Below are 21,054 nucleotides of genomic sequence, written 5' to 3'. Positions count from 1 at the left end.
AAGTGATCCTGAGCCCCAAGGACAAGCACTGACTATATTTCACTGGAGAGCACAAAGGATCAGCCACTCCGGGACCATGGGCCACACGTGCAGCAACAGAAACAAGCAGGATGTCCTCTTCCAAGCCCTCCCATGGCTTAGTAGAGGGACAAAAGGCAGAAGCAAAAGGTATGCTGCAACCCATTCACAAAGCAGAGCCCAACTGCAAATCTGAAAGAGGTGCACACATGTATACGCACACATACATAGAGGCTTCAGCTTCAGCAGTGCACAGGATTTCACAGTCAGCAACATCTTCAGAACTAAGGGTTTTATCAACTGGAGTAGCTTCTATTCTGCTGCTATGGGGTACGTAATTGCAGCGAGTTCCCCGTTTTGAACAGGCAGAACTGGAATTTATTGGCATTATAATTGCATCCCACCAATTCTCTTCTCCCTTGTACTGGCAACAGCTGGAGTTAATATGAGTTTCAGCCATGCTAGCTTTCTTTTTGACGAAAGGCAACTCTTACGTTTTTATAGCATCATTTGTTCTGTAAGTGCAGGTGAAGTCAAACCAAGTTGGTGGCAGAGCACCTTGCAGATGTCATGTTAAAGCAGGTAGGTAGGGTGAAGTGTTTTCCATACTGGCAGCAAGGCTATATTTGTGCAACACATTAGTCTTGGTGCAAATGCAAGAGACCACATTAAGTATCACATCAGTCAAGAGTATTTTCTCAAAAATGTAAACCCTGTGACTGTGAAGCCACTTTCAGACCATAAACAATGCCACAGCAGTTACGATGGTGTACAACTATGAATGAAATGACCATTCTTCCTTTAGCCTCTGCAAGCTGCCCATGCCGACAACCCATACTCTTCTTTTCACCTGGCCCCTCTTCCATTTCCAGGACAACTCATTCCCTTATCAGTTAAAGCTACTTTTGCTTTGATCATGTCATAATGCCCGAACCATTGGCTAAAGAGTCAGGGGAACAAGGGAGCAGCCAACAGTTGGCTATATAACATCTCTGCTGCAGTTGGCAAAGGTTTTTATTGCTTGTCTGAAATGCTCCACTACTTTTATAGCTCCATTAGCACTGGCTCTGGTCAGGTGAACTCACAGGCCCCAAGAATATTTAGCAACATGACATGGTGCATCTCTATTGGCTATGCCTAACAGGGTCCTAACAATCAATGAGCTGCAAGGCAGGATATTCACAGCGCAACTGGTCAGGGAATACATGTTTCTTTCTGCCCTATTACTGGCCAGGTATCTGGAAGCTTCCTTGCTAAAAAATCACCTAAGATCCTCCTCCAGCTTTCTTCTGACAATGAAACATAATGGCACCTCTGTCACTCTAGCCACCGTACTCTACAGTGCCATGACATTCCAATATTAAAGGAGACACCATACACATAAGGTAACAGAAGCCTACTCCTCTATTGTCTCCAGGGTGCACATTCTTAATGTCAATATACTCCTATGCTGGAGAATCCCCCAGTACAGGATGACTGGCATTCTGCAGCTGGGAAAGGAAAAAATCGCCAGCAAGATTGTCCTTGCACTGACCGCAAGGAGTAGAAAAAGAAAAACAAGACATCCTGGCCTCTCATTTAAAAGACAAACAACAACACTGGCAGCAGAGACATATTTAACTCTTTGTAAAAGTGTTGGGCTAAATGCTGCAGACTATCCCAAGATCTAGCTGCAATATCTTCCTTTCTACCTTGGAGGTCAGCACCCCCACTTCACATTCACCACTCTGCAATCACATCTGAGATAAGCATCTTGACTTTGCATCTAATATTGGCAGTAGCTTCTCAGGGTTAGTTCAGAAATAAATCAAGCAGGGTTTTCCCCTTACCTCAAAATCAGACTGTAGCAATTTGCAAATTATGGCAGTGGCATAAATTATGGTGGGCGCTGTACATTCATATTTTCCCAGACACAAAAAGTAAACTTTCCACATGGAAAAAAGCCAGTATGTAGGAAAAGCAGCTAAACTCAGCCCTTCTCTCTGATACTCTACTGTTCAATATACAAGGATTCTTGCTGTCCAATGAAATAATTGTCTGAAACAAGGGACAGGAAATTTCTTAAACTGGGGTGGGGGTGGGCTGAGGATCTATTTGGGAAGTCTCAGGAGCCATGTTCCATCAATGGGAGACTAAAGCACAGGCAGATGTCTGTTGAGGAACAAGACAATGCAACAGCTTCCTGGGGTACAGAGCATAGTTCAATTCCATGGAACAGCTCCCTGGACTACAAAGCACTGCTTAGTTCCATGCAAAAGCTTCCCATGCTGCAAATCAGAGTGTTGTTCCCAGTGGCAGCTTCTTGGGTTGCAAACCAGTACTTGAATCCATTAAGCAGATTTCCCAGAATAGCCTCTTAAGGCTTATTTCTGATTACTGACAGAAACAGAGCAGCAGAAACTTGCTTCTCTATTGGAAACCCTGTGTGTTACATCCAACCAATAACTAGATGCTCCTCAACCGTACCTGAACACTTGATTTGTTGGGCACAGAAACTAGCCCCCAAGATTCTGCTCTAGCCATTCCCAACATTCCCTTCTCTCAGAGCAGACTCTTACCTGCAGATCTGTTTTCATCAGTGATGCTCCAGCTTCCACAATGTAATGGCAAATTGTGCGCTGGTGAAGGGCTGCAGCCATGTGCAAACTGGTTTCACCACTGGAAACAAGATTAAAATGGAGGACAAGGATCAACAGTATATAACTGTACCCCACATGCCCAAAGAATAAATAATAAGACCAAAGTCCAGTGGAACGGTTGGGATGGAGCCATCCATGGTGCAAGCTATCATACATTAAGATTCACAGGAGCTTATTAAGATGGAGAGATGACTGCAGCTATGCATACAGTGGGACAAGATTTTACCTCTTACAACCCTAGAAAATTGCCTTATACCAAAATCAGACCACAGATCGATCTACTGTCCACTCTGTCGTTGCAACAGGACTGCAGGCAACCTTTACGAGCCCCCCACCCCAAAGGGCTCTGGTGTTACCTAGTGATCTCTTGTTAAAGTACCAGCCAGGCGCTATCTTGTTCAGCTTTCAAAATCAGACAAGATTGTGAATGTTCATAGTTGTTTGATCACATTAGACTGGAAAACAGGTGGAGGTATTGGAAATGACAAAGTTTTCATTTTGACATCTCAGGCGACTTACTCTCTCTCATTTAGCTCAAGAGCCCAGTGGGAAGGGAATCAGACATTCAGGGTGCTGAGGTGAGGAGGATAGGCCAGAGCACCTGAACCACAAGAGAATTCTTTATTTTACTTGACTGCCTTCGACTTTCCCTTCCCACGAGTATCCAGAATGTTGCCATAGACTCTCAGGTGCCCACTTTCCTTAGAAACATAAGCTGCTGGTATGAAAAACTGAGCATTCACCTCCCCCTGCAAACAGATATATTCATGAGAGAGATATTATTCCTCCACAAATTCTCCTCCAGATGGGGCAGCTGTTTCAGCAAGATGGCTGAAGTTCACACTCATAAACAGAGAAGGTAGTCCACTTATAGGCAGGGATTAATGCTAATAATACAAGCTACAAACCAGTGTGGGACTTACTTCTCTTCTTCTGCCATATCCAGAATTTCTGCAGGAGCTGCAGACAGAGGCAAAAGCAAAGCAATGAGACAACCCTATGGGACGCAGACCATGCCACCCATTACAGATGGAGAGCACAGCTTCTTCCTCAGTATCTACGGTACATTTTCTATAAAGGAATTATGTATTTGTCATGAATATTAAATTCGGCCGTGAAATTAACCCCATGGTTGCTTTTTTTATGTGAATATGCCACTCAGTTTTCTTTAGATATATGTTGTATAACTTTGTGAATGTGCTTTACAGCATATGGTTGTGTTTCCTCTATGACAAGCCTTGTTGTTTTATTTTATATCTGTGGTGAGAACAAGGCCTTTTATTTGTTAATCCTTTTATTTCTAACTTTTTTTGGAAGAGGGAAACTGTTATAATGACCTAGTGTAAGAATCTAGAGTGGGGCTGCTAGTAGTCAAAGTTAAAGTGAAAACCAGGAAAACAAGCAGGCAGACAGAAGGACCAGTGTGGGAAAGTGTGTGCGTACGAACATATGCAGTGCTTCTCATTCTGCTCTGTATGGTATTTTCTGTCTGTTTCATTTTAGTTTGTTTGAGCCTTGTGTTTTATCATTGTAAACCATCCAAAATAGTGCATTGCACTAATAGGGTGGTATATTAAAAAGAGGGGGGAAGGGAGTGGTTAAACCACTGTACTACAGCCAAAACTGTGCTCACGACCTGGGGTTCAATCCCAGGTAGCCGGCTCAAGGTTGACTCAGCCTTCTATCCTTCGGAGGTCGGTAAAATGAGTAACCAGCTTGCTGGGGGGGGGGGGGATGTGTAGCCTGCATCATTAACTTGTAAACCGCCCAGAGAGTGCTTGAAGCACTATGGGGAGGTATATAAGCAGTACGCTTTGCTTTTTGCTTTGCTTTGCTTTGCTTTGCATGCCTATTTAGGCTGCTCTGAGTATACGGTACTTCCCTCCAGCAACTTGAAACTTCTTTTGCACACACACCCCCAGATTGAAACTGAAAAGCAGCATTTCCCATGCATGCCAATGCTCCACATATCCACAAATAAAGAGAGGTACAACATTAGCAATCCCAGCTCACAGATGTAAAACTGAGACTGAAGTAATAACTAATTTGTTCAATGCCATGCAATGTTTTTAGCCTCAAAGTAACCTTTGCCAATACTGGAGCCCATCAGAATTCAACTGAAATGATCACAGGCACCCCATTAATCCAACATGGCAGCAAAGAATGCAATACTTTTTCTGACCTGGCTTACCATTTTCAATTATGTATTTGACAATCTCCTTGCTCCCCACTTTGACTGCATGATGCAGGACAGTTTGACCTGTGTGATCGCACATCATTAGATCCCTTCCAGCCCGGTGCAGTTCTTTGAACTACAATAAGACAGGACAGCTTGAGATAAGTTACATTACAGACCTTCCTGAAGCAGATATTAATCTATGTAGTTCATGATATGCTAAAAACAACCAAGCAAGAATTAGATCTACCTACTTTGAGTGAAAAAGGGTTAGAAGTCAGCAACTATTCAGAAAGTAACATCAAGCAGTAGTAGCTAAAAACATTTTCCAGAAAGAGATGTTTTAAAGGACAGTAGAATTAGGCATAACGTGTCCACCTCAGAAGAGGCAGAACCAAAGCTTCAATGGCTTATCCTCTCAGCAGCACATTCTCTTCTCGTTTCATATGGACATGGAAGGTTTAGACTGGTGCACAACAACTGTGTCCCTTAACACATCTGGAAGGACTGAGGGTGATTTCATCATAAGGCGAAAAGTCACTCCTCCTTGGTTATTTGCAACTTTTAATGTATCTTGCAGAACTGAAACAGACCAACCACAATTTTAAAGCTGCCCAGAGTAGACATGTGTCTAGATGGGCGGGGTATAAATAAATAAATAAATAAATAAATAAATAAATAAATAAATAAATAAATAAATAAATAAATAAATAAATAAATAAATAAATAAATAAATAAATAAATAAATAAATAAATGAATGAATGAATGAATGAATGAATGAATGAATGGAATAAATAAATAAATACATAAATAAATAAATAAATAAATAAATAAATAATAAAGGGCACTATTTAAGAAATCTCCTGGTGCTCTCACTTGCTATTTCAACAGCCAGTATCAAGGCCACTGACTTAAACTGGGAATGGGGAACCTTAGATAAACCAGATATGGGTGGGCCTACTATTTCCATTATGACTCACCATGAACACGCCTGGCTAGAGCTAAAGGCACCTGGAGAATAGTAATATATGGAAGACCACTGTTTCTCCAGCCTTGACTTCCAGAATACTCTCAAAATCTGATTCTGACATGGGAAAAACAGAAGCATTATAGGAGGCTTCTGACATGAAGGTGAAATCGCTTTGGACAGATGACAGGCTAAACCATGCCGAATTATGTCAGAGTGGGTGCAGTGAGGTATCTCAATACACTTTAGGGCAGGGGTCACTATGGCTACACATCTACAGTATGGTTTCAGAAGATGAATAAACTCTTCCTAAAAAGAAATAACCTTCTGTCAGCAATGCTTATGAATTGCAGGGCACAGGGGATGCAGGATGGGTGCCTGATAGAATGCAGACCTGAGACGTAACATTATTCAAAATTGTATTGGCTTGCAGAAACTATTCAACAAAGCACAAAACCACATATCCAACCTCTTAAAGAATACCTCATTTAAACAGCCTCATTGGAGAACTAGGAATGTGACTACACAGTGAGGAAAACCCACTTCTATCTACATTTCCTGAAATCAGGTGCCAGCTGGTTTCAGCAGGTGAAATCACTGTAGCTATCCAAATGTATTGCAGGAGTCAGTAGGGACAGAGGCAGAAAGCAGTGAAATATCGGCCATTTCCACTGGGATCACCCTTTCTTTTTGCCTCTTTTTTTAGCTTAAGGAAGTGACATGGCGCTAATTTGTTACAGCGCCAATTTTGGAAAGCATTAAAGAAAAAAAGGAACATTGTTTGGAGACCATAGGTGCACAGTTGAGGAGAACTGACACCCTTGCAACCGCCCCTTTGTATTAGTTCAGGCAATCACACAGGGCAGAAAGCTGAGAAAAAGCAGTGCCAGCCCAGCCAGAGCAAAATAAGACCACTGTGGCACCTGAACAAAAAAAGATGATTCCCCACTGAAAAGAAATTATTCCCCACTGGGCTTTCCTGGGCTTAGTTTCATACTGTATAGTTGCTGTTTTTAAATTCAATTTCATTCATGTAAAAACTGATGCAAATTATAGTATAAATGGCCAAGGTAGTTCCCCCATAAGTATCATTCTGTTGAAATTGCCAAATGTCTCTGTGCCATCCTAACTACAATGGAAAGTCTTCTGAGTGAGCTAGACAGGAAGTCCATTGCACACGAAAAGGTAATGTACAAAGCCTGCACTGCTGAGGGTCATCCTAGGATGAAGGCTATCAAAAGGGGCGATATCAACAAGCAGGCGGCACCACCAAGAGGCTGCAAAAGGAAAGCCAATTACAGCACCGCATCCAGCACTAAGGGGAGGGGTCAGGCAACGATGCTGTGGTAGAGGTTACTGTGTCCTCCCCAACTCTGCCACTTGGGTTTTAGCACACAGTTGCTGTTACCTTTTGGACATCGTTATTCTTGACAGCATCTATCAAAGCATCATCTGCAAGGAGGAGAGACAGGTCAGGGTTACAAAACCAAGCAGGAGGTGAGGAGGAGGTGTGGAGGGAAGATGGGGCAATTTAGGTCAAAGAAACAACAACTCATGGTCTGACCACCACTTTTACTGGAGACAGGGATTAGCTAAAAAATCCAAGTAAATGTCTGTCTCCTAAAGAGCTCTGGGGAAACTGCCTGTGATTTAATTTGCTGAATATCATGTCTAGACAGTATGGGATGGTTGTGTGCTATTATAGAATATCCTATAGCACGAAAGTAGCATGACTTATACTATCCCAGGGTTTGATTAGAAACCATTAGTTTCACTTTCTCTTTATGTTCCAAAATTCTTCTCAAGGGCCACTCTCTTGTTATTTACAAACTGATTGTAAATAGGAAGGAAGAAGAGTGCAGAAGTCCATATGTACACTCTCCCTATATGGAATGTGCATTTTTGAAGAATTTCTTGATCTTCTTGGGCTCCCAGATACGTATCATGCTTCTTTTCCTCTTTTGCTTTCAAGCCTTATTTTATCCACTGAGGAGAAGTAAGAGTTACCACAGGGGCTTGGAAGGGACCAAAAGCAGAGTTCACAGCTTCGTTTCAATGCATCCCCAGGCTATGGGGAATCATGAAATCAGCTATGAAGGGAAACCAGAAGGATACCAGGGAAAAATCAAGACTGCTTCATGAGGGGAAAAAGGAAGGAGAGGAATGTTCAAGCAGAGAAGAGAAATTTGGCAAGGATGGCTTCAAATTCATAGGGAAATGGATGGCCAACATGAAGAGGTAAAGCAGAGAAGGTGAGCAAAGAATGTGGAAAGCAGGTGTTCCCAAGGAGACATTGGTTAAGGATAGCTTGCCCTGGTCATTCATTCATACTTTCAGGAATCCATCTCTGCTCAAACTCCAGGAAACACTTTCCATTTGCTCAATCAAGGGAGGCCTGTGACCTTGCATACAAATACCTCAAGGAATCCTTAGTGGTGCCTGGTAGAGACAGGCTCTGCTCCCTATATCCATACTTCTCAGTGCTCTCCAGGTGGGAGATTAACCCTTCACCACTGTGGTATTTCCTGCCAAATTTTATAAATGAGCTGAGGAAACTTGTTAAGCCAATGAACGTCAGATTACACCCTGTTAGTCATTCTTGCAGCTGCTCCCCAGAAGGAATTCTCTAACCAGGCCTCAGTAGCACTCAGTACCTGTGACATAAAGGTTGGGAGACCTTTTGCCTTCCAGATGTTTTGGACTACGTCTCCCACAGTCCCTTGCCACTGGCCATGCTGAGTTGGGGGAAATTCAGCAGCTGTAGGCCAGAACATATGAAAGGCTTCCTCAGCCATGTATTATAGCATGGAGCAGGGAACTAAGTTACCAAGTACAATGTACATCTCCACCTTGACCTCTTGTCTCTCCCTGTAGCCTCAGCAAGAAACATATCCAACTATAGCCTATTTAAAGCTAAAAGGCGATTCCATGTAAAGTTGTACTGTTTCCATATTTGGCCCAGCTGCAATTGATCTTCTAAGGTTTTATTCACACAAGCATTGTAACGCAAGCACCACTGCCACAAGGTTTTTTTCTATCAGTTTGCATATTCAGATATATTTTACTACAGACACTGCAGTATGATTTTCCATTTCTGAAGTCCAAGGATTATACCAGCAAGTGTTGATGTCAGCTTTCTGAATAATTAGATGTTAATCCCAGACAATTTAAGCTGGATAAGATATGTTTGACTAGGAATGGCTATGAAAGCAGCCACCATATTCTGACAAGCCAACTCAGTTATTCTGGAGGACCGCATGCATTTGAACAGTAAGTGAAATTGTGGCAAATCACCCTTCCTCTCCTCCAGGAATTACATGAACATCCCTGGATTAATGTAGAGAAGAGCCTGTGGGATCGATGCTGCATAAAATCTGCAGACATACACTAAGATGCATTATGCATATATCCAAATCTCATGTTTTACAGAGACTAAAGTATTCTTAGGTTCAGGGACTGAAGGAGAGAGAAAGTGCAAACCATTATAGAAAACTAGTGTTAATATTGATGACCTAATAAGAGTTAGAGAAAATATGATGGGAGGTCATACTCACCTTGGAGAGAGTGACAGCTCCCCATTTCTGAGCTAGAAGAAAAAAATAAAGACAAGTTTCAAAGCTAAGTGTTAATGTCATTCCTGAAGTGTCTCCTCCTGCCTCTTGAATCCCCACTCCTATTCCTGATAAACTCTCTCCATCTGCCAAGCTTGAAAGGACTAGGAATAGAACAGGCCCAGACTTTTTTTCTGCTGTACTTGTGTGATGGAATGAAAATCCAACAAGGCAGCAGTGAATTCATGTTTTAGATCTGTTGCTTACTTTGCTCCATTAAACTAGATCTATTTACTGATGCCTTCGCTTCCTACATCTGCGTTCTAGCCACTTTGGAGTCCAGGCTTGTAATTCCCTTAAATTTACCACCCTATACTCCTGAGTTGGTTGCCATTCCATGATGATTAAAACAGAGGTACTAATGTATAGATAAGGGATGGGCAACTTCCAAGGCTCCAGATGCCCTAGTGCATATGCAGGGCTGTGCAAGTTCCTGCAAACCCCACCATCCACAAAAACTATTCAACACAAGAATGGGTAATTTGAAAAAAGGAAAAAAAAATGCCCCATGTGCCCGCTGGTACCCTCTTTTTAATATTAAAACATCGGAGGGGTGGGGAGGGGCTATAGGGGTGATGAGGATTCAAAATACGGCAACATTACCCTCATGCTCTTTAAAGGACAAAAAGGATTTTCTGAGAAAAATGTTTCAATTTTTTTTAATTTTTGAGATTTGAAGAGTATTGGGAGGATCTCAGAGGTGCTGAGGGATGCCTGCTGCCCACAGACTGCACACTGCCTGCAACGGATACAGATGTTTCATCACTAAGGGACAGAAGCCAATGCTTAGGGAGAAAAGCCGTTCATTCCCAAGTATTCTCTCCACACTCCATTTTAATCAGAGAGCAAATGGAAGAGGAAGAGTCAAAGCACACAGATGTTAACTTAGATCCTCTGTCCTGCCCCAATTCTTCCTTGGGGTCCTGCCTTTAACCTAGCCTGGTCTTCCTTACCTCCAGGCCCCAAGCACACAGCCTCACCTGGAGACTGGTGTGGATGATGGAGAAACTGGGTGATCAGGATGTTGACTTGTAGGTGTTGAGGGCACATCGACAAGGTCAGGCATGGCAGGTGATGTGCCCACTGTCTGGGTGCGCACCAGTTCTGGGTCCAACACAAAGAGCTCATCCTGGGAGATCTCTGTCACGTAATTAAGATGTTCCTGAAAAAGGTATAAGTCAATCGTTTATTTACACTGTATGAGCCACCTGCAGTCAAATGTAATGGGCTACAACTCTCAGCACCCCCATGTAGATGACTGCACAATCCTCAGGATGGAGTAGACTGCACCTTAAAACAGGCAACATTTTGACCTCCATTTCCAGAAATTCACAATATAGGCCTTGAAACAATCACTTGAACAGAATCCTCAGAAACTTAATTTTCCCACTTGTAAAGAAGCTGTATTTTGATCCCAGATGCAGTGGTGGGAAAAGCTTCAAATATATGAAAAAAAAATACTATAAGTTGTTCTATATGTACAGGATGACTGTCTACAGAATCGAAAAGAGGGATTCTACTACATGTCTTGGATAGTTCCAGTTCTGCTTATACATCATCTCATATATTCAGCTCTGCTATGTACTTGACCAGGACAACCAATCATACTTTCCTAATCTTCAACAATAAAGTAGTAAGTAAAGCAGACTATTTCAGTTTTTACATTAAAATCCCAGAAAATTATGGAAAAAACAATACTTTGTATTTTAATATTGCAGATCTGAGATGTTTGACTTTTATTGCTGTTGTCACTGTTGTTCAAACATTCAGGGGTCCAGGTGTCTTGAGGGTAAGAGGCTTAAATCCCACCCAACTATTACAAATATAGTACACTAATGCTACAAATAAACGTTGTGCTTCACTGGAGACAGTAACTAATTACTTTTATTTTAGACCTCAAACAAGCACACATAAAGTTTCATAAGCCTTCCCTGTTGCCAGAGCATTGTTCTCGAGACCCACAGCGACATGCTGCAGCAAACATTTTTCCACCCAAGTGGATCAAGAAGAAAAGGAAATGGAAAGAAAGGTCTAGGAATTTTTGATGACAGGAAACAAGTATCTCTGACTTCAAGACTGAAACTCTTTATTCAATAAATTATAATCACAGGGCTTGAGACATTCTAAAGGAAATGAAAACCAAGATGTAAGCAGCACACACAGCTATTTCTACAGGGAGCATGCAGACAATCTCAGAGTACACAGACTCTGAGGAAGAAACCAGAGCTCACCTGGGCACGGTCTATTCTGTAAAAGCGATCTGCTGTAGTTGCTGCAAGAAAAAGAGGGAAAAATACTTTTTCATATAGTGCTTTAGCGCAGTGGTTCTTAACCTTTTTGAAAGAAACGCCCCCTTGAGCCACTGAGGAAGTTATCATTGCCCCCCTCCCCGCGGTGATATCTTATTTATTTATTTATTTATTTATTTATTTATTTATTTATTTATTTATTTATTTATTTATTTATTTATTTATTTATTTATTTAAGACACTTAAATCCAATGACCCCTGAAAACACTATTAAATTCCAAGAAATTGAAATGCCCCCCGAAAAGTAACATTTAATGATTTAGTTGCAAGTGAATTTTAAGACGCAAAAAGAAATATAAAAAGGGCATAAAAACAAATGCAGGAACTAAAAATTTCAAGACAAAAAGTCTGAAACTAAATTAAAATTGGAGGAAAATATATATTCATGCACACTGTAAAAAGGCTGCAGCCATCTTCACAGGTTTGGCTTGCTCCAGCGCCCCCCTACCGCCCCCCTTCTGCTCCAGCGCCCCCACACCGCACCTTTTCGTTCTACCGCCCCCCTGAAAAATGAAATCGCCCCCTGGGGGGCATTATCGCCCACGTTAAGAACCACTGCTTTAGCGTATTTAAATACTTTATATACATTTCTGCAGTAATTCTTACTACACCCCTTTGAAATACAGTGGTGCCTTGCAAGACTATTTTAATTCATTCAGTGATAATCGTCATCTTGTGAAAAAAATCATCTTGCGAGGTTCCTATGGGAACTTCGCAAGACAAATGAAATGTATTTGTCTTGCGAAGCATCGGGCTAAAAAAAAAGTCTTGCGAAGCACGGTCATAGGAAAAAATGTCTTGCAAAGCACCATAGGGATCACGAAAACCAATTGTCTTGCGGGTTTTTCGCCCCACGAGGCAATCATCTTGCGAGGCACCACTGTATAGCAAAATAGAGAGATGAGGCAGAGAGAACAGTCGTGTGCTTAAAAGGTATCTATGTAGTGAGTTCATGGCTGAAGGCAGTTTTAAAGCACAGATGCTCCCTGGTTCATAACTTATTTTTTTAGCCACCCTCAAAGCAATTCACGTAAACAACTAGAAAGGAAGAAGTCATGGAATTATATTACTATTACTATTACTACTCCTATAGGCATCCTTCAGTCTCAAGAGACTATGGTAACATGCTCTGAATCGAGGAGTGTCCTCTCCAGAGCATGAAGCCCGGGTAAGGTAATATGGAGGATAGGCTGTTACCCAAGCAGCAGATCCCCCCTCTCCACATTGCTGAAATGATCCAATGGAAAGGCAAGAGCCAATACAACTGGTTCCAGCAATGTCGCAGGAGTTGGCAGAACGACACATGCTGCCTTCGGGACTCCAGCTCCGGATTGTGCCTCGAGGTTAACTCCTGAAGCCTTTTCCATGAGTGGATATAGCCACAAGGCAGTGGAGGTTTGAAATAGGAGTTTTCCTTCTCCTAGATGGGCTGCCTTCCATGGCTGACGAGCCCCACCTACCCGGCTACTACTACTACTATTATTATAATATTTTATTTATTTATTTATTTATTTATTTATTTATTTATTTATTTATTTATTTATTTATTTAATATGCCACCCACACTACCAAAGGTCTCTGGGCGGCTTACAACATTTAAAATACAATAAAATTTAGAACAATTAAAATACAATTAAAATATATATAAAAATTGCCATCGGAATATGGAATGCATATAATGTCTGATTAGTGATTATTTATTCCAAAAGGAAAGTATATCAATGAGAATAGCAGAAGATTCCAAAGTGGTTCAGGAAATGATTATAATCTAAACTCAATCATTATCATATTGGTGTCATCCTCCACCTATCTAGCCCTCTTGACTAGTTCTATTCATGCCCACAAAGTCATAGGTTTTTTTTTTTAAAGAGTCAGTCATTTTATATGCAAACTTCTTTGTCCACATAGAACTGAAAGAGATGCCACGGCACATTTGGAATATTTTAAAAGAAGGACTGTTGCAGGAGCAGCAAGCACTGCAATAGCATCCCATGAAATTCAATACATCCCAGAAGCTAAAAGCATGCTGGCTCTGGAAATATGAAGAGGTCAGTAGTGAAAACATATCAATTGCCATCAGTGATGTCAGAGGCACAGCTGAATAGTGGTAGTCAACTTTACCGGCCAGCACATAATCACTATTTACTACCACCCAGCACACTCTACTTAAATATTATAAAATTACATAGCTTGTGCTTACTGTTTTATAATCTAATAAAAAAATTGAGGGAGAAGGAATATGCACATGTTATGCATGCTAAAATGCTTTGAATTGCTTTTGTCTTTGGATTATTAAGGGGATAAGCCAGCTGCAGCGCAGCGCTGGAGAGGTAAGCCAGGAAGAGAGTTCTATGCCACAGTTAAACCTATGGATTCTTCAGCTCCTGCAAAGGAGGGCCACTAACGCCCTTCACTTCTGTACCACATGCTGCTAAACCATGGTCAAACAAACACCTGCAAAAATTTGCAGAACTGAAGTCTCCAAAGTCATTGCAACACCCAGTAAACACATCAACCTGGAACAAGCCCATCTTTCAAGATGCAGCTGCTTCCTCTTCACAATAGAAAATGCTACACTGAAGGAATGCACAACAAATGAATAACAACCTCACACATACGGTGCTATAAACTGGTCATTTGGCAAGGCCTTCCATTCGAGCAGCAATGGCCCTGTTCCAAGTGTCAGGCCTCAGATGAATCCCACAAAATATACAGAAAGACAATTAAGTTTCCCCCCCCCCCTCTTTCTCAACGTATCTTTTCCCCCTCAGAAATGAAAAATATTTATTAGAGAATGGCTGAAATCATGTTGTTTTCTTACACAGGCAGAAGGCAATCCACTTGCTTTTACCCAGCAATTAACAAGTCTCCACTTGATTCTTGAACACGAGTAACCCTGCAGAACCTACCCCCCCCCCCAAAATGCAGTGGTGACTTTTGAAATTGATAGCTAGAAGTGAATGTTATGTGGTTTGCTTTCCACTTCCATAGCAAAGCAACATGATTTGAGCCACTGAGCAGCAGAAGTAAATTTTCCATATTTGTTTTGTAGCTGTTCTGACACTCTCTGTGCACTTGGTCCATTTGTGTATAGGCATAGGAGCTTTTGCCCCTTTGTAATACAATGATCCAAGTTTTAAACCCCATAACCAGAGTTTGAGGTTATATACGGTTATACTATAAGGACAATTTGGTACATTTATGTACCATCAACTTGGAACCGACTTGCAGTAACCCTAATAGGGCTTTCAAGACACCGCCAGTGATAGGCCTGAGTGGAGATTCAAACCCAGGCCTCCTGAGTCCTAGTCTGTCATCCTATCCACTACAGCACACGATCAGACTGTGATACATACTAAGTGACTATTTATGGATTTTTAAAAAATAATCTGCAATTGGTCTGGCCTTAATATATCAACTTCAGTTTCGACAAGGAGGCCTATGGCCAGGCTCAAGTTGCTATGGCTGGCCTCTACAAAGACTGGGGAATTCTCTTTGGAAATAGAGCAGGAGTGGTGGGGGAAGGGAAGGGTGTCCATGACACAAGCCAGAGCAGATTAGAGGAGTGAAAGAGCCTCGTTTATCCTGTCCTGGGGAGAGATTTACAGCCACAGAGCTGTTGATGAAGGCTAGCAATTCAACCATTTTAATGAGCCTGCATTGCCCTTGAATGCCACTCCAGCCTTTTCCACTGACACATTTTCCTCAATTTGGAACATGCTGCTGGGAAACTGGCAAAAAAGGAGACAATAATTTGTTGTGGCAGTATCTGGGAATGAGGTCCTCATACGAGGGCACGGAAGAGGCTGCTTCTTCTAGACCAGATCCCATAACCTCTCTCTCTCTCTCTCTCTCTCTCTCTCTCTCTCTCACACACACACACACACTCTCACTCACTCACTCACACACACACACACTGTATATGTCTGGGTCAGAGATTGCAGATAACAATATGCATTTGAAAGAGCAATTTCCTCTTATTCTGGAGACTGAAGGATGAGATGAAAAAAATGGGGATGTTAATGAGGTAGTAGCTGATACTGGTGCAATGCCAGCACCTTACAATTCTTGAAACTCTAGCAGCCTTGGAAAAAGGGGTAAGGACTAAAAATAGAAAATTGGGAGCTAGGGAATCGGAGTGACCCTACTAGGGGAAATAAAAGATATTTGTAGGAAGGATGGAGAACTTTCTCTAGACCCCAAGGATGGAAAAAGGCTGAGGTGAAACTATGGCCTGCCATAACCCCCTTGCATTGACTTTGGCCAATTTGCTTCAGCTTCCTGCGCCGCCGAACTCTCTCTTTGCCACCCTTGAATGTCACTGCACCAGGGTCTCCTCTTTCATTAGGCCTCTAAGGCCCGCTGCAAAGAGGGAGGCCTGTCGCTGTTTTGAAGCTCAGTGCTGCAAGCAGGCCCAATAGGCCACGGAAGTTGCCCCCTGTGTGTTTGGGAATTCATTCCAGCATGGCTACAGGGGCACAAAAGCCCCTATTGTCCCTGCCTGTGGGAGAGTCTCTGGGTTTTGCTCAAAGTAAAACTGAGAAACAGCAAGAAATGTGCTAGTAAAAGTGAACTGCTCAGCCTTGGCCCTTCAGGTGGTGGTAGGGGTAGAAAGGGGGAGAAGAGGGGCTGAGAAAGGAGTTGGAACAAAGCTGTGTTTGTAAACAGGCCTCTGTTGCCCTGCCGAGCTCTTGGGGGGCTCTTGCAAAACACAGCCGGTTGGGTCACAGGCCCAGCAAGGGTAAAAACCAAAACAAAACCAGCCCCACTCTCCCTTCTCCTGGTCTCATTACTTCCCCAGTGCTAAAGCGGTAATTGAATCTGACGCACAAAAGGTAACTCTGAATGCAGAATATATTCACTGGCCCCAGGAACCAGTGCTTGGAGGAGCCTAGTGAAACAGCCACAGTTGCCTCACACTTGCTCCGACAGAGCCATCTGCTGGAAAACCAGAGGATTTACTATGCAGCCGACAGAGGACCAAGTCCCTTGTGTGAACACAGGGCCAAGAGATGTAAACATTTTCAGATGCTGCCACAATGCTTCAGAGTGCTGTGAGGGCATGGATCACTGCTTTATACAGTATGTCCTGCTCAGAGAAAGGGGAATATGTCCTGTTTAGCATTCTCCTTCCTTAGGCACAGATTTAACTGTAACAGAACACAGAGCTTAGAAAAGCTTCTTCTTCTTCTTACTACAACCCACAGTCAGCACATCCAAGTGGATACGCTGGCTGAAAGAATCTGGGAGTTGTAGTCAAGAAAGTATATTTTCTAAGTTCTGTATGAGTCAAACCATCATTAATACTGTATTATCTAAACTGATGACTAGTGGTTCTCTTACTTTTTCAGAGAGGGGAATTTCCCAGCTTTACTTAAGATGCCCGATAATGAACCTAACAATTTCTTAGGTATGCTTCTAAATAAATGCTTCATTTATTTTTAAAATAAATGATGGGCTATAGCAGTTTCTGTTGCAGTCTACTACTGCCCTCTAGAACCCTAAAGTAGCAAGTCCAAATGACACACAGGCTAAGCTTGGGGGAAAAAGTTGTTTGGGCTACTGGGAAATACTAAGAACACATTTAAAAGCAACAGAGCACAACGATCCGTTCAACACTCTGTGCCCCCCCCCCCAACAGCCAGTCACTAAGGAAAAGCCTGCCTAAAATGAAAGGTCTTTGCCTAGATTTGGAAACTACAGTTCAAAAAAGTAACATTTCCAAACTACCTAGTGGTATTGTTATAACAGAAGAGAGGGACCTCTCTTGAAATTTTAGTCTAGGGAAAAGCATCGACTGCACAACTTTAGGTTTACAACACTTGAGACAGATACAGTGGTGCCTCGCTTGACAATGATAATCCGTTCCATTCAAATCGCTGTTAAGCAAAATCGTTGTCAAGCAAAAGTAAAAAAAACCAATTGAAATGCATTAAAAACCAGTTAACGTGTTCCAATGGACGAAATACCTTATCGTCCACCGAAGATCCACCATAGGGGAAGCCATTTTTGATCGCTGTCTTCCGGAAATGGGTCCGGAAAACAGTGGGAGGCCATTTTGAAAACCCGATCCCGATGATCAGCTGTAAAGATCGTCGTGAAGCCAAAAATCAGTTCCCGAAGCAGGGAACCGATCGTCGTAAAGCAGATTTTCCCCATTGAAACATCATTTTGCGATCGCTATAGCGATCACAAAAACCTAATCGTTAAGCAATTTCAGCGTCAAGCGGGGTAATCGTCAAGTGGGGCACCATTGTACTGTGCTACTGTAGGCCTGTAAAGTGCTGTCTGCAGCAAGCCAGTACTACTAGAGGATATTATGTTTTTCATGGGTGGGCATGAGTTTCCACTGAAATCCTACCTGGCTCAAATACTGTACATACTGTTCACAGACCTAGTCATCACTCTCTCCCCAGCCGTTGTCCACAGTGCTAATATTGAGTGGGGAAAAAAGCAACTGGAAACTGTAAAGTCTTTTGCATTTTCACGTAAAGGAAAAGTATACACCAGGAGACAGGATAGTCAGCCCATTTCAAGTTAAATTCAACTGGCCGAAGGAGAGGGGGATGCACCCAGAGGTTAGTGCAGATGGACATAGAACATTCTCAAATCTCTCTCCCTGTGCCCAACCCTCTGAACTGAATTTCCAAGCTAAGACATTTCTGTTAACCTATTCACCAACCAAGTTAATTCAATATGGTAGTAATACAAGGAGGCATACTAGGCAGAGGTATCGACTAGAGGAGTTGGATGAAGCCTGACTGGCATCTCCAAAGGAACCTCTCAGTCTTGTTTGGGTTTGGAATAAAAAAGAACAATTACTATAGAAGCATCCTCCAGGACCACATGCATGCACTCACAGCAAATGTATCTGATATGGTAACTTTAGGCAAAAAATAGTAGTGATGCACCACCTCCAGCCTATTGGCTATCACTACAAAGATAGTGTATATTTGCACATCTATAAACATATGTACTCACAGTCAAGGAAGCACCACTTGGGGGATAGCTTCTGGCATGACAGTGTCTTTGGCTTGGCTCCATCCCCTTCCTGCATTACAATAAAACAAAACATTACAATACAACAAAACAGATTTTCCAACTGCCTTTCCATCCATGTCATAGTTTCATACATTTCTTCCAGCATGCTCCTGCACAAGTGAATGCAATCTACGTTTTTTTGAGAGAAACATGAAGGCTAGAGCATGTACATATGGTTCAGCAGAGGCACACTGAATGGCACTGGAGAGATACTGATGCACATGCCTCATGTATGACAGAAGCAGGAAAAGGGAAAGAAGGGGCTTCCAGCAACCAAGAGAGGGAGAGGATACACACCTGAGGAAATAGGCTCTGAACATTGGAAGGGCATGAAGAGAAATCCTGCAGAAAGGGAAGGAGCTGGATTATTGCAACACATATGACACATCTGCATCTTTCCCACAGGGATCTGCAGCTGGCTCCAATGGACTTGCATTAGTTTGTGTAATGCAAGAATGGAGTCCACATGTCACTGTAGGCAAAGGGCCATCCCAGGTGCAGAGAGTAAAATGGGGGGGGGAAGTGGGGGAAAGATGGTGAAATCATATGTTAAGAAATCATGAGATTGCAGTTCGAGTGTGCATCAGGCTACACCAGCACATTCAGGAAGTATATTTAATCACTGCTGTTTCCTTGAAATGAATATTGTGAATGGTGCTTTTATTTCAGACTTTTAGGAACGTTTCCCTCCTAATTACAGCTAATGTTCACTGATGCTGCAGTTCTACTTCTCAGGCTTGCCACCTTCCGAAAGCTTGAAGTCTCTATTTGTGCTTTTTACTCAAATAGAGACTTCAAGCTTTCAGAAGGTGGCAAGACTGAGAAGTGCTTTTTACTCAAATGCACAATGTGGAGTGACAATCATGGAGTGAAAAGTATGATTTTCGGACTTCACACTGGTTAGAATTAGCTTTAGAAGAACATACCTTGTCTTGGAGAACAATTCTGAACATTTTATTGGGAGCTAGTTCATGAATACCATCTATAGTACACTGGAATTCTCCATTTAACAGATAAATTTAAACTGCAAGAGAACCAACTAGAACTACATGGGGGGAAATTGTCAATTCAAGGTCTTGATTGTTTGCTTTATTTGTAGGGCAGTTTTAAAAGGAAACTCTCTTATCTTAAATTGTTCAGTAAAGGCACTCTTTTCCCAACACTACCTAGGAACACTGTTGTCTTCCAATGTTTTTTTAAAAACAGGGAAATTCCAAAAATGGAAAAAGGAAGCCTTAAGTTTTAAAAGAAAGTTATATTTGAAGTTAGGCTTGCCCCCCCATCCCAAGTAAGAAAATTTAGATAAGAAATCACTTCTTCCCCCATCTTCACTCAGATAATGGGCACGAGCACTCTAATGCAATTTTTGTGTGTGTATGAACTTCTAAGCCAACTTGCTATGATAGGAATATTAGTCAAAGTCCATTATCAGGGATTTAATGTGTCCCCCCCAAGTACTCTATTAAACAAAATTTGGACTTAAAAGGTGTCTTCCTGCCTGCTGAAACATAATTCTATTTTTTTTTAAAGATCAATAGAGGGCATGAAATCCTTCCTCCACAATTTTAGAAAGCCTTAAAAAAAGTATTCAGGGGGGCATGAATGGGATGTGAGACTAGATATGGCCTTTCAAGGTTGAAGGGACCACATGCAATCCTTGAATTGCTGGATATTGGCCATCACTACACTAAAGCATAAACCCACTAGAAAGACTACCCTTTATGTTCATGGTAAGCAAGAACTGAAACAAACTTCTGCTTTAATTCCAGTCATATGCCACTTAAATAGCACTAAGATTATGTCAAGGGTACATTCTCCCCCCCACCCCATCTTCCAAATGATTGTGTAGACTCTTACTTCCTGCAGCCTCTCAATGTGAGTCCGGCACAACTCCAGGTCACTGTCTCCTGGTACAACAATAATTCCCAGAGGAACAGCTGAAAAGTTATATCAGAAAATATATTTCAGCCTGCAGCCCAGATTCATAACGACCCACCCTCCCAAATTTTCACTTAACTAGAGGCAGGAGACAATTAATGTGTGCAGCCCACATATACACTTTCTTAACAGGAACTCCTAATTTCAGAGTACTCCCTGGAGAAGTCTTCTGGGCATGCAGAAATTTAGCTCATCAGGCAAAATGCTAAACCAGATGCACTAGCATCTCACAAGCAGGAAATTCTAATGTGGGAGCTATTTCAAACAAGATACCATTTGGTAGGATGTTACTGTGTTACATTAATTAAATATGAACAGGCTGAGCAAAAACGCAGAAGGTAAAAAGGTGCACGT

The 21,054-nt window shown here is 42.0% G+C and overlaps 1 protein-coding gene across 14 annotated transcripts in view; it reads right to left on the bottom strand.

Moving 5' to 3' along the window:
* The window catches only part of DGKZ (diacylglycerol kinase zeta), a 142,123-nt gene that overhangs the window by 4,931 nt on the left and 116,138 nt on the right, over positions 1-21,054 (bottom strand). For 9 of the 14 annotated variants that reach the window (XM_020798737.3, XM_072986007.2, XM_020798758.3 and 6 more), the window contains 10 exons: positions 20,620-20,699; positions 19,060-19,104; positions 18,703-18,772; positions 11,644-11,684; positions 10,393-10,574; positions 9,356-9,387; positions 7,210-7,253; positions 4,849-4,969; positions 3,581-3,617; positions 2,577-2,676 (listed from right to left, as the gene is read on the bottom strand). In XM_020798737.3, coding sequence (XP_020654396.3) covers positions 2,577-2,676; positions 3,581-3,617; positions 4,849-4,969; positions 7,210-7,253; positions 9,356-9,387; positions 10,393-10,574; positions 11,644-11,684; positions 18,703-18,772; positions 19,060-19,104; positions 20,620-20,699 — 752 coding nt within the window. Of the gene's footprint in view, positions 1-2,576; positions 2,677-3,580; positions 3,618-4,848; positions 4,970-7,209; positions 7,254-9,355; positions 9,388-10,365; positions 10,575-11,643; positions 11,685-18,702; positions 18,773-19,059; positions 19,105-20,619; positions 20,700-21,054 lie in introns of those variants that run through there. The other 5 variants (XR_013543225.1, XM_020798675.3, XR_013543228.1 and 2 more) reach the window with 5 other exon arrangements.

Source organism: Pogona vitticeps, chromosome 1, assembly GCF_051106095.1.
Source record: "Pogona vitticeps strain Pit_001003342236 chromosome 1, PviZW2.1, whole genome shotgun sequence".
In the NCBI taxonomy this organism is placed as follows: domain Eukaryota; kingdom Metazoa; phylum Chordata; class Lepidosauria; order Squamata; family Agamidae; genus Pogona; species Pogona vitticeps.
Note: the sequence above shows the minus strand (reverse complement) of the source record. Positions and strands in the feature narration are given on the sequence as shown.